Below are 14,458 nucleotides of genomic sequence, written 5' to 3' on the forward strand. Positions count from 1 at the left end.
CTCTCTGCCTCAAAAGAGTGATCAGCATTCAAAGATAGAGCAAAGCACACCACACATAGAACAGAATTCAGGGGTATGAAAGTTCTCTCTTCATACAATTTAACTTTGGAGTGGGGGGGATAAAGAGATTTCCCAATGGCAGCCAGGATGAAAACTAGTATACAAACAGCCTGCCACCAATGCTAGAACAGATTATGTCACATTGAAAAAGGTGAAGTTTTCACATGGACAACCAAAACTTCCCAGCATTTCTAATGACCACCCAGAACACTTTCTGGATATATTGTTCAGAAGTGCTGGGGTTGAATCTCAGCCAGGCATAAAGGTCAAAGTGCTATGAAGACTCTTTCCTGGTTTGCATGCCACACTAAGTCCTATTAGAGCAATTCCAGTGGAGGCATCCAGAACATAGTTCGTTCCATCTGTACTGTATAAGTTTTAATCTTTGAGGCTTAAGGATGTGGACAAGCTATTTGAAGAAGTGCAGCTAACTACCTGACCCCTTGCCCAACTGGCATTCAGAAACATTTTCTGTCTAATCCTGGAGGTAGTATACTCCAATCATGACAAATAGTCATTTATAGTTGCAAAAAACTTCACAATCCCCTCTCCACTGCATTTCACTATTCAACAACAATTCCACCAAGTTAATGACCCTGAATCACACTTCAGGACTATCACACACCACCACCACCACAACAATTATTTTATTATGTGTACCACACCTATCTGACTGGGTTGCCCCAGCCACTCTGGATGGCTTTCAACAAAAATAAAAGCACAATAAAACATCAAACATTACCTCCTGTCCCTTCAGCAAGCTGATATAACAACCCTGAGTTACTTTGCAGGGCTGATGTAGCTCACAATCTCTCAGCCACAATCTTGCTCTTTACAACATGGCTTTGATTGACTTTATCTGCATTGGCATTAACAGAGTAATTAAAAAATTAATTAATTAAAGTTTAGAAGACAATCACATTCTTGCATGTAATGACATGAGTAAGAGAGATCATTTGCTACCCAGTCACAGCTACACTAAAATCCTGGATACCTGGATTGTTTTCTATGGAGGTAGAAAAGTCTTCATCAATAGTTATTTATACATGTTTCATTATAGTCTTTGACTCATTGGCTAGCTCTGCTTTCCTAAATGTCAGTCAGTAATTCATTAACAGTATAAAAACACTAAATGGTTAGTTTCTCACAAAACAAATGAGTAGAAAAGTACGTGCACCTTTTGCTTAATATTTCAGGTTCTACAACAACAGGAAACTTACTCTATCTTTTAACATGAAACCTTGGTGCTTTTTGTATTATTTCAAATATACGATTCCATAATTTCTTTAATTTTTCTTCAGTTTTGCTGCCCCCTATTCCTGAAGCTGCGTCCATGGTTTCACTCTCTTCCTCCTCAAACCCACCTTTATTTCCATACCCTCTAACATTTCTCTGATGAAAATAGGGACACCCTATTAAATAACAACAACAACAACAACAACAACAACAACAACATTTATACCCCACACATCATCATCAACAACAACAACAATAATATTTATACCCCACACATCTGACTAGGCTTCCCCAGCCACTCTAGGTGGCTTCCAACATATATAAAAACATAATAAAACATTAAACATTAACAACCTTCCCTATACATGGCTGCCTTTAGATGTTTTCTAAAGGTTGTATAGTTACTTATTTCCTTGGTTCGGGGATTGCATAACCATACCCTCCAACATTTCTCCGATGAAAATAGGGATGTCCTAAGGCACAGCGGGACATTCCAAGACCATATCAGAAACCGGGACAACTTCTTTAAGTCCAGGACTGTCCCTGGAAAATAGGGACATTTGGAGGGTCTGTATTTCTTAACTCTTGTTCCAAACTGCAATGTAAGTGAAGCATACTTTTCTTCTTCCTTTTCCTTCTACCCCTTAACTACCGGTATTTTACACTGTAAGTTTCTTTGGATTGAAGATAAGTCCAAGCAGTGTTGTTAGGGGATGGTCCCAGGGGGTCAGAACACGAGATCTTTTGTGCTGGGACTTGGCTCTCCTGCTTCTTTCCTCCTTTTCTCTCTCTCTTACAGAAAGGCTTTCCAAAATTTATACATGTAATTCAGCATCTGAAATTTTGTGCAAATTTGTATAATGGTCCTGTTCCTGAAGCCTTTCTACCCCTTTAACAGTGCCCCTACATGCCTATGTCTACCACATAACTCTGTAAGGCGCCATGTACCCTATTAGCATAACAGCACAGTTCTTCATATTATTTCAGTTGATATAAGTCTCATAGAAATGGAGACATTTCTAAGCAAAGTGCATTTCCCATGGGTTACCGAACACGAAAAAAGAGTTACTGAAAACCCCTATAACGCCACAATAGCATTTGCATGAAATTCAGATATTTATAAAGCAAAACATGCCAGAATTAAGATGGTTGAAAAACAGAGTTCTAAAAAATAAACATACCTGAACATCAATAATGTATGAGGAGTACATTAGGGAAAACTAGGGTTTTTTAAAGCACGTGCCAAAGCAAAAATTGTAGTAATACAGGAGAAGGCAAACATCCCTGGAAGGTAGTCATATAGACCTATTTCACTATTGAACCAAAATTGTAAGATGCTGGTAGAAATTTTTCTAGAGAGACTGAATTAAATATTACCTAGACATATTGGTATGGATCAGATGGGATTTATTAAATAGAGAAGATTGTTGGACATTATCCAAGCAATAAATAAAACAATAAGATCAGGGGAACACCAACTGCATTATATTTTATTAATGCAGGAAATGCATACATTCAAACTAAATGGACCTCCTTTGTAAAGTGAATGGAAAAGTTTGGAGTAGGCCCAAATTTTACAAAATGGATAAAGTTAATGTATAAAACTCCAAAGAGTAGGGTTTTGGTGAGTATCATGAATAAAGTCTGGTGTTGGGCAGAGGGACCTGGCAGATATGTCCTTTGTTGTCTTTTCTGTTTGTCTTGTACTGTTTTCAGAATGGAATGAGACATAGAGGGGATAAAATCTGAAGTAAATTAAAATATAATTATATTCTAATAATTATTAGCTTCCAAGATTGGTAAAGATTGTAACTTACTGGATCAATATCTATGGCTTCATTTCCCATGTGTTTAATATTTTACACATTTTGATGCATTTAATATTTGTCTCTAGTATGTTTGATAACACATATTATAAAAATAATACTAAATAAAATACTGTTTTTACCTATATTGATGGAACTCTGCTTTCTGATCTACTGATAGGACAATTAAGAAGAGAGAATTTTTCACTGGCAGGCACTTATAAATGTAGTTGTTAAAGTTTAAAAAAATCTGTGTTAAAACTGTGTGTACATTTGCCATGTGTCTTTTAGCTACTGGTTGTCATCAATGCCAAACTCTAGCAAATCACCCCAAATGTATATTGGCTTACTAAAACCAACCATGACGCTGGGGACCGCTTAACTTTGTTACATTTGTGAGGGTAATTCAAGACCTTTCAATGCAAGAATCCTCTCTACCTATTGTTCTACTTTCTTGTATCACCTTGTACTCTCAGGCTACTTTTCTGCCAAGTTTTGTACACTCTTGGGTTGTTCAGAAATGTCCCAATAAATAAGAACTACTGTATTCCGTTTCTAGGGATCTGGCAGGTCATTTAATTCTCTTGTGGGTAGGTGACATGCAACTGCCAAAGTCTTAGGAAATCCCTGAGATGTCATCTCTAAACAATGCAATAAAGAAGCCAAACTAAGAACTCCCAAAGCATGGAAGTGTGATGCCTAAGAGTTATTATGAATGGGGTAGGCATCACACAAGTCCGTTCATCTTACACATACAGAGCACATTTCTTATTGACTTGGCTCAGGGCAACTTAAGAATCTAAACCTCATATTTAGAAACTACATAATTGAAAATTGTTGAATAATTGTTTGCAAATAAAATACAAGCCCATATCTGTTCTTTCAGAATGCTTCCCTGCTGAGAGTTCCATTCCTAGTTACTTGTAATCAGGGCTATTTTCCTAGAAAAAGAGGTGCCAGAACTGACCATGAACACCTCCCTTGTTATCTTATAATGGCAATGGCATCCACCTGAGAGGTGCCGGAACTGAGTTCCAGTTAGTTCCAACTGAAAAAAGCCCTGCTTTTAATAATAATAATAATAATAATAATAATAATAATAATAATAATAATAATGTACATTTAAAAATGTAAAAGCAAGTGACTGTAAGCTGAAATTCTAAAGTACTTCATTAAATGTTTTACACAAGCACAAGGTATCTACAATAATTTTTGCACTGAAGAGAATACCTATGTTCAGTGCTATTTTTCCAGAAAAAGAGGTGCTGGAACTCACTGTGAACGCCTCCCTTGGTTTCTTATAATGGCAATGGTGCCCACCTGATAGGTGCCAAAACTGAGTTCTGGTGAGTTCTGGCTGGAAAAAAAGCCCTGCCTATGCTTGAAAAAAAGTTGAGGTAAATACATAAACAGTGCAATCCCATACATACGTACTCAGAAGTAAGTTTCATTGTTTTCAATGGAGCTTACTCCCAGGAAAATGTGGACAGGATTTCAGCCTAAATGCTATTTTCATTGGGAGCAGGGAGAAAGAAAATAAATCCACATGTGGAATAATTTTAAGCTAGCTATTTAAAAGTGGAAGTAATAAAAGAGAAAATTTATTTTTTAGAGATACCACTATTCTGCATTTTTTTAAAAAAAGATTTCTTTGTATTTGAGAAACAATCAGAATGTCTTTGATTCAACATAGCATTTACAGAGATTTTGCTTTATATTATATAAATGCTTTCCGTTTTTAAGCAAATGTATTGTTACATTACCCATATAATTATTTCAAAAGTTATTATACCCTTTTATTGTTAATTTCATTAACACTTCATTGGAAAATGTTTGGTTGTATATAAATGGCTATGAGGTTATTCAGTAATACAATTAATAAGATAATTCCCATATTACTTTAGTGTGTCATTTCTTAAAAGGGTGTCTATTACTGAATTTAAACAACAACAGAAAGAGCTATCCAAGTAAATGCCCATTTCATTATTTTCCACACTGATGGCAATGGCTCTAATCTAAGATGGGCCATGGAAATTAATGTTCTGCAAATGGAATTTTCCTATTGTACAATGAAGAGGCTGCTTCTCTCTCTCTCTCTCTCTCTCTCTCTCTCTCTCTCTCTCTCTCTCACACACACACACACACGCACACACACACACTTAAACTATAGATTACCCTACCACAAGAGGTAGTGATGGCCACCAACTTGGTCTGCTTTAAAAGGGGCTTCCACAAATCATCATAAGACTATCAGTGGCTACTATAATGATTATTGTATACTATGTCCAGTATCAGAGCAAATAGGCAAAAAAACAAAAAACAAAAGATGGTTAGTGCACTCATGCCCTGGTTGACTACTGTGAAAAAGGATGGTGGGCTCTTTTATTTATTTATAGTATTTATAACCCACCCTTCACCAAATGGTCCTAGGCCAGGAGTAAATACATCATTAAAAACAGTAAGTATCAGGAAACCCTGTCTAATCCTGCAGGGCTCTTATGTTCTTAATTTCGCATTTTCTGATGCCTTAACAAAACTGTACCTTCCTTCCAGTGAGGTGTAGAAGTGCAGATTATATTCTTCTTTCCCACGGTGTACAGCATCTCAACAAGTTCATTATACCCCATCCTTAAAAGTTGCTGTAGAAACCGTTATGCTATACCAGAATGCTTATCACAGAAGTTTACTTAGCAAAATCCAAATACAGGTAGTGATCATTTCACACAGGGGTTCAAAAGGTCTCACACGTCAATTGCAAGTCAGTTGGACGTGCCTAAAATGGTTACTGACTGCACTGTTGGTTTTTATAGTATTTTATTTGAAATATAAAAATACCCCCCCCCCCAAAAAAAACCTTATACAGTGCTACCTCTGGTTAAGAACTTAATTCGTTCCGGAGGCCCATTCTTAACCTGAAACTGTTCTTCACTTGAGGTACCACTTTAGCTAATGGGGCCTCCCGCTGCCACCGCATTTGATTTCTGTGCTCATCCTGAAACAAAGTTCTTAATCTGAGGTACTATTTCTGGGTTAGCGGAGTCTATAACCTGAAGCGTCTGTAACCCAGGGTACCACTGTATTTGTAAACATTTGCTCTACAATAAATTCAACCTTTCCTTTCTCCATCCAACCAACCTTGTCATAAAACTTCAAGCTTCCTTGAATTGTATTTCTACCCCCCCCCAATCCTCAGGATATTCAAATCAGATAAGACACAAGTAACTAAATTAATAAAAACTTTAATAGAGTAGAGTGGAAGAAGAAAAGGAGGGAGATTTACAGATATTCTCCATCAGCTGCTTCACTTAATCTATTTTTTCATACCCTCTCAATCCCCAAAGAAATCATGGAAGACTATGTATCCAGATTCTATGAGTGGCATTCAACTGTTAGGGGAGACCCACTGAAATTAATGGGCCTAACTTCATTGCGTTCATTAATTTCAAATAATACTATTAAAGTAGTATTTTATATCTATAGGTAACTTTCTCATTGGCTGCAAAGGTCAAGAGGTCACAAGACTAGCAATCTATATCTAATCCCATTCAGACCTTCCATTTTTTTTGCAGCATCAGCTTCTTCACAATGAGGCTGCTTCTTACATAGTCCCTAAATCTAAGGGTTATAGCTCATATGTACTGGGTAGAACTCAGAGCATGCTTCATACTGGGCTCCATGCACATACAATTTCTATAACCTTGTTCCTACAGCAAATGTCCACCTATTTTCTGTCAATATTGAAGTTCAGTAACATTACAAATTAAAACAAAAATAAAAATAAAAAATAAATCCTTCCAGTAGCACCTTAGAGACCAACTAAGTTTGTTCTTGGTATGAGCTTTCATGTGCATGAGTGTGCATGCACATGAAAGCTCATACCAAGAACAAACTTAGTTGGTCTCTAAGGTGCTACTGGAAGGATTTTTTTATTTTATTTTATTTTTACTATGGCAGACCAACACGGCTACCTACCTGTAACTTATTACAAATTAAGTTTGTTATTTTTTAAAATAAATATGTATTGTATTCTTTTGAGAATTAAATAAACCAGTTCCTAAATATATATCAAGAGCCATTAAATCTGTGTAAAATGATGCAGTTATTCATTTACTGTAACCTACAGAAATGAAAATAGCCTCAAACAAATAAAAAAAGAAATGCAATTTCCCCTCCTTAAACTATAGCATTTTTCTAACTAAAAATGAGAGGAGATAAAGGCTTAATAAGAGTGTTTGTAAGTCCACTTTGACAGTACTGTGTGTTGGATATGACTTTCACAGTCTGCTGGCAGTTTGTAGGAAAGCTACCACACCTGTGACTCTGCTGTTGATTAATGAGTCTTTCAACTTATCGCTACCATCTGAAGAAGGGCCATGGCCTTTCCAAGCTTCACTGGTTCATTCGCTTTCAACTGCAGCCCTACCAAGATATCTCCTATACAGAAAACCACACCTGGTTAAAGCAAATGAAAACCTCAATATGTCATTTTCTAGACAAGTAAAAAAGGATGTAAAACTAGACAAAAGATGTATTCAAGCAACATGAATACAGTTTTGTCATAACCTGTCAATCTAAAGACTAATAAAAAAAACCCTTTCCTCAGTGACATATTTCATATTGCAAACTTTCGGAATGACAATACTCTGCTTCTTTGTTACTATAATGTGCAGGTCTTACAACAAGGCGCTTTGCCCATTGAAAACAATAGTTTGCTAATGCTATCTAGACAAATGGGCCATCTCAATCCGGTATTTTCAGCGATATTTAATTCAAAGACCTGCTTCGCAGGCACACTAAACCAAATCTTGGCTCCCAGAAACAAGCTTGTAGCCCCTTAGTTTCTCCCCAGTTCTTTCTGCTGTCACACCACACTAATCCCCAGTTTGACTTAGTGTTTAATTGAAACCAGGACTCACGGTTAAGCTCTCTCCTTATGAACCACAAGCTGTAACAAAGAACAAACATCGGTTGCAGCTCACAGTTAGTCTGGATAGTCCCATGTTCAGGAGGCATGCCAAGGCAAACATCGGCTTACATTGGTGCAATACAGCTGTAAAGAAGACTGGAGAAGAAGCTCCTATCTAGGAGCCTGCACATTTGCACTAAGTCAAAGACTGGCATTTTGTGATGTGTGAGTAGTCTAAACAGAACTAATGGGAAAATCATAAAATATATAACACTTTTATCGGTATTAAAACACACACACACACACCTCATCTTTGTCATGTTTTCCATGCTTTAACCAATACCCCATCCCACATATATAATAACTTTTCTAGCCATACCCCTCACAATTTGTGACATAGTTTATGGGACCATCTCCAAATACTGGTTTGGAGAAATAAGTTCTAAGGGTACAGGAAGTAAACTGATTTTTGTGATCCACTTTGTGTACCCATAATGTCATCATACCAACAATGCATATGATTACCACTTATGGAACATGTATATATGTTCACATGTGGCAACTGTCATATGTTATGTTATTTTATGTAACTCCATAATACTATGATGTATGATCCCTAAATGTAGGTCAAATTATATGAGAAAAGGAGATTATATTGAATGCATTTATTTACTATTACATTTATATCCCATTGTTTTCCCAAGCAGCTCAAGAAATAAGCATCACTGAGTTCAATGGGACTTACTCCCAGGTATGAGTAAAGAATTGCAAAAGAGTTTTGTCTTTCTGTTAAGGAACAGAACTACCGTATTTCCCTCAATAAAAATACACAATGAAGTAATGAGCCAAAGATGTGGAGTTCTGCATCAAAGTCTAAGAATGGCATTAGCTAAGCTAAACTTAGTTTTCCGAATTACCAATGAGAGAACTTCTTATTTTTAATGTGTTATGTAAATGGTCTGTTGTAAGGCTGGATCTCTAGTCATTAGATTTATTATTTTTCTGATAAGATATATGCTTTACTGGTAAAATCTAATAATGGCTTCATAATCAGTTTTATCACAGAAAAGTAAACACAAGCTTATACATGAACATTTCCCCCCCAAATTTAGGGTAGTGTTGGACATCCTGGAGCATGATCAACAGGGTCTTGGGAATGAACAATTTCCATCACTCAGGAGAGGGCAACACCATGCTTCCTAAAGCTCAGATGGGTCAGTGCAGAAAAACAAGAGCTTAGACCAGAACAGAAGACCACTAACATAAGAAAGTGTTAGTTTTATATTACATATTTTGATAAAATATTGTCATATGATTTAGTGATGGCAAACACTCCTTTGACTTTTAGCAGTTTGGAAAGTAATGGGGAAATGTTATGAGAAGTCTGGGATGAACAAAAGCCTAATGGGAAGACATGTAAACACCCCACAAGGAAATCAGGATGAATGCTTATTGTCCTATAACCAGTGCTTTTTTCTGGAGGGTATGCAGGGGTAAGCATACCCCTAAAGATTTTGTGAATCTTTGTACTTTTGATCATTTACTGTATTCATTTTGTCCGATTTGAAGCATAAAATGGTGATTTTCTTGAGTTATTTGGGGGGGGGAATCACTGCCTATAACTGTCCTATAAAAAATAAGAATTAATGCTCAATAAAGACCAGATATATCCTAACCTCTGTGTAAATTTTGTGCAAGCAAATCAAGATGAAAAATAAATAGGTCATCTGGAAGAGTCCTGAGTTCAGGAGCCTTGGTGCACAAACATTCGAGTGGGTATTATAGCAAGAATTCAGCTTTGTATAGTTTCTGACATGCTAAATGTTTAGGGGTACTCTCACTTTGACTGAAGAAAATCACCATTCTCTGTCATGGCACAATATCAGGTCCAGTAACCAGTAAATGCCCCAGTGAAATGATACGGAGGTGCAATGAGGCTGACAGATGTCTTTTCAGCTCTGAAGCAGTGGATGGACCTGAAGTAGACAGAATGATTCAGAAATGTGAAGATGCCATCAGAAGTAAGGAAAAACACCATCAACAAGCACCGGGTGTTCAAGAATGGGCACCAACAGGATTTTATGGGCCCAGCACTTCAATGAAAATAAAAATGGTCTGCTGGGAATCACAAGTGGGCAGAGTGCATTGTGCTTACATTCTGCTTGCAGGCTTCCTACAGGCATCTGCTGGAACAGAATGCTGGACTAGATGGGCCATCCAGCAGGCTTGTCTTGTGTTCTTATTCATTTATAAACAAACAGTATACAATTTTAAACTTGTTTATTTCAAAACAGGAGTGGATTTAAGGGTGGATCCACATCAGATAATGTTTAAACTTTATTACAGTCATACCTCGTGTTGCGTTCACTGCTGGTTACGAATGACACGGGTTACGAACGCGCTGAACCCGGAAGTAACGGAATGGATTACGTCCGGATTTGGCGGGTCACGCATGCGCAAACGCGTCAAATGACATTATGTGCATGCACAGACGCGCCAAACTGCAACCCACGCATGCGCAGAAGCGGCGCTGCGGGTTGCAGACTGCTCAGGATGCGAACGGGGCTCCAGAACGGATCCCGTTCGCATCTAGAGGTACCACTGTACTGCATGCCCATGGCTAGTTTGGTTATTTTAATCCAAAATGCATGTTTCAGTTTGTTTGTTTGTTTGTTTGTTTGTGAAAACCTTAGCTTAACTGTTCCACCAATTTGCCCAAATCTGGAAGGGTCTGGGGTTGGCTTGTTATTCAGTTGAGAATGTTGATACTGGGAAAGTTCAATATTATCAGCTCCCACAGTTCTGAATTTGTCCCCATCTCTAATTTGAATTTGTCGGTTGCAACATGTAAGTCTCTTTTACTATATTCCTTAACCACTCTATTACTTTATAAGGGGGGTGGAGTGGGCTATGTGGCACCTCTTTTTTTTCTACAAACAAATCAGACTCATCGAGATTCACTTCATCATGCTATGCTAACACATCAGATGCCATAAAAAGGTACTTTTGCATGCTCAATTAAACCTGCTCATATATTTCTCAAATTCATGATAATAAAAGAGATTTTAAGCATGTTGATGGAACAAGATTTTAGAACAGCATTTTCTGAATATATGGATAATCAACAACACAATAAACATTATAAATGTAAACATTTTCCCCATAAATAGCTCACCATATGGCTAACATTCACAACAGATGCTGTCTGTGTATCCACTAAAAAATATACATGATATTTTCAGTTTTGCTCTGTGATAACTCTAAACAAGAAATATATTTTACTTCATATTAGTTACACTCTAAAGTTCTACAGCTGACCTGGCTACAGTTTGCAATTTTGAAACTACTGATTTCTGAAAGATATGTTACCATTTTTTCCAACAGCATCCATTGTAAATATACGTACTGTATAATATACAAGGCAACAGTTTTACTAAATGCCATACAACTCTCTGTAATCACCAGCAGAAACCTAGGACTTAAAAACACAGCTAATTCAGAACAGCTGAAACTACCTGGTCAGCTCTCCCCTACTACATATCAAAACGGGGAGCATGCTATTTCACAATTTCACAAACTGCAGTTTGAAAATCAGATCACATTTTACACATATTAATTATTATTTCCAAGCTCAAGTTTTCAGTAGCAATTCACATTTCAATTTAAAAGTTTTGCTTTAGTTATAAACCCCATGCTGTCTGAGGCTGGATTCACACAGCAGTTTATTCCATTTCCCCAATGTTTTCCTGTTAACTTCCACATTACGTTTGAGCTTTCACGTGACATTAAAGCCATTTCCAGAAACGTAGCAGAATGTGGCACAAATATAGCACTCATTTCTGTACCATTTGCAAATGGGGTATTTTTTTTTTAGCCTTAAGATCTCAAACAGAGATCAGTGTACCATAGCCTTCACGTAAATGCACTTAAACAGCTCATTTTAGTGAGTGCACTAGTTGGGCCAGGATGTAATTGTAGCTACTTCTTCATAAGGAACATACCTCACACAACTCAAGCTTCTCTACAATACTATATATATAATACAAAAATCTGCTTCATCACCATAAACAGAACTTGCAGCATTTATCACACCTGCACTCAACATAATTTTGGCGGCTTGTGTTAACATGTTAAAAGTAAATTAAGTGTTCTGCCCACAGTGGAACAATCACATTGTTTTATTACAAACAATCTCTTCTTAGACATACTTAAACTACATTCCTTTCATGCCAACTCATTCATGTGAGCTCATTCATGCACACCAACACCAGGAAAGAATATTATACACTGAAGATACCGATGCATACAATATTTTTTTTGTCTCCATAATATACTTTTCTGACTGCAATTTCTTATGCCATATAAGATACCACTGAGTCCAGACTGGCTTGTCGGGCAATATAGATTGATACCCTAAAAAGGGGTCCCTCAATAGTCCTTGCACATAGATGTAAATGCCCCCTGTATAACCCTTTAGAACCCTTCCGTGTTTATTTTTCCCACTGTTTGTTTGTTTGTTTAGTTTTGTATTGAGAGAGCCGCTTTTATGATAAGAAGGCACCTTTACTTGTGGAAGCGGTGGGTATCCAATTTCTTTACACCCTCACCTTCCAACTTCAGCCCCCACAACACATTGCACAATATCACAGAGGGCCTGTGGCCCTCAGCAGCATCTTTTCAGAAGTTCACAAGGGACTTGCAACAGGAAGACAGAAAAGTATCACCACACAAGCAGAACTTCAAATTACATCTTTAAGCAAGCAGTTTAAATGTTATTTGCAAGGTTGCTTTGCACAGAACACAAAACTGACAGAACTCAAGAGAAACGTTTATCTTCCCCCCCAAAAAGTATTACCTGTGCTCCAGTAGTGCCATGAAGGTCATTTTATTTAGTCCCAGATAACTCGGCAGCAAATCTGACCAATCCCATTTGCACTCAGTAATGGTAGACTGTTGATATATAAGAAGAAGGTATTGTTAGTTATTAATCAGTTAATATGATAAAGTAAATTAAAGCTCCAGCTGTGATAAACTAACTAAGGAGGAGGGTGGTTGAAACAAGGACTTAGACAGATAGCATCAATCATGCCCAGGGAAGAAGGGTTTTATTCTAGTAAGACAGCAATTAATTTATAATTCCATTTGGGGGTATAGCCATTATTTATATAAAGATAAATCAATTTTTGAGTAGTTATTCTTCCAACTGTTAACAGCATTTTGCCAAACCACTTACTCTGAAATCCTGATATCAGTTACATAAGCAAAATAATTGTCAACTTTTTATGTATTGTAGCAATTTACATATATTTATTTATTTGTTTATTTATTTACCATCAGCACAACCTTATCAACAAGAAACTCTCCATGTAACTGGAATTGGGAGTCAATGCTGTTTCATAATTAGTGTGATATTTTTCTTATCTGCTGTTTTGTAAGACAGCCCAGTCACCAGATAACTGTCATAAATTTCTATAAATATAAACAGTGCCACTTGTTATACACAAGAAAGTATGACATACAAAGCAAAACTTGTGATTACATAACTTTAATTATATTATTAAATATAAAAGTGCATGTAATTATGACATACTGGGTGGAGAGATGACTAGGGAAAAGGCTTGTATAATGCAGAGGCACCTGGAAAAACACTGCACTGCACACAGCATCCCTTTCAGTGAAGGCTACACTTGAGGAAGAGGACTAGGTTTGCCGCAACACAAGGTTATCCCCCAGTTGCAGCACTTTTCTCCATGTTCACAAATGTACCTATTCAGTTATATCAGGGTTTCCCAAACTTGGGTCTCTGGCTGTTTTTGGACTACAATTCCCACCATCCCTGACCACAAGTCCTGCTAGCTAGGGATGATGGGAGTTGTAGTCCAAAAACAGCTGGAGACCCATGTTTGGGAAACCCTGAGAAACTATAAGATACAGCACTTCAAATGCCAAAGTGCGTACACAGCCGCAGCCATGAATGAAATCCATCACAGAGACCCTTGGGATTGATTCACATAGGTCAACTACACCTGTTTTAGCAACAATGTGGTGGTACTGTTATCTTTGTTTTGCTCTACTTCTCTTCTTTCCATAAAACATATTTTGCCAGCTAGACAAATGAGGTTATTGCATGAAATAGAGTACAATCGCATCTTGTGCATGAGTTACATTCCAAAAATGCATATACTTGAACTGCCCCCTTTGAACCACCCCACACAAGTATCTTTACCTTCTGAAGCTGGCACACTGAGCAGGCCTTTAATGGCAGAGCCAAGTGCTGCTCAGCACAAGGGTTCTGGGATGCTCTTGTGAGATCTTGTAGGACTTTTGCAAGAGCATTCCAAAACCTGGGAAACAAAGCGGGAAGCAAGGCAGAATTCTGCCTCACACTGAATCAGATCGTTGGTCCATGTAGTTCTACACCCGACTACACCACTTCCCCATTTACTCTGGG

General features: G+C 37.4%; 1 protein-coding gene across 3 annotated transcripts in view; it reads right to left on the minus strand.

Annotated features, from left to right (window-relative positions):
* The window catches only part of KIAA0825 (KIAA0825 ortholog), a 180,328-nt gene that overhangs the window by 81,154 nt on the left and 84,716 nt on the right, over positions 1-14,458 (minus strand). For all 3 annotated transcript variants that reach the window (XM_033163690.1, XM_033163688.1, XM_033163691.1), the window contains one exon: positions 12,863-12,957. In XM_033163690.1, coding sequence (XP_033019581.1) covers positions 12,863-12,957 — 95 coding nt within the window. The remainder of the gene's footprint in view (positions 1-12,862; positions 12,958-14,458) is intronic.

Source organism: Lacerta agilis, chromosome 11 (assembly GCF_009819535.1).
Source record: "Lacerta agilis isolate rLacAgi1 chromosome 11, rLacAgi1.pri, whole genome shotgun sequence".
NCBI classification, from domain to species: domain Eukaryota; kingdom Metazoa; phylum Chordata; class Lepidosauria; order Squamata; family Lacertidae; genus Lacerta; species Lacerta agilis.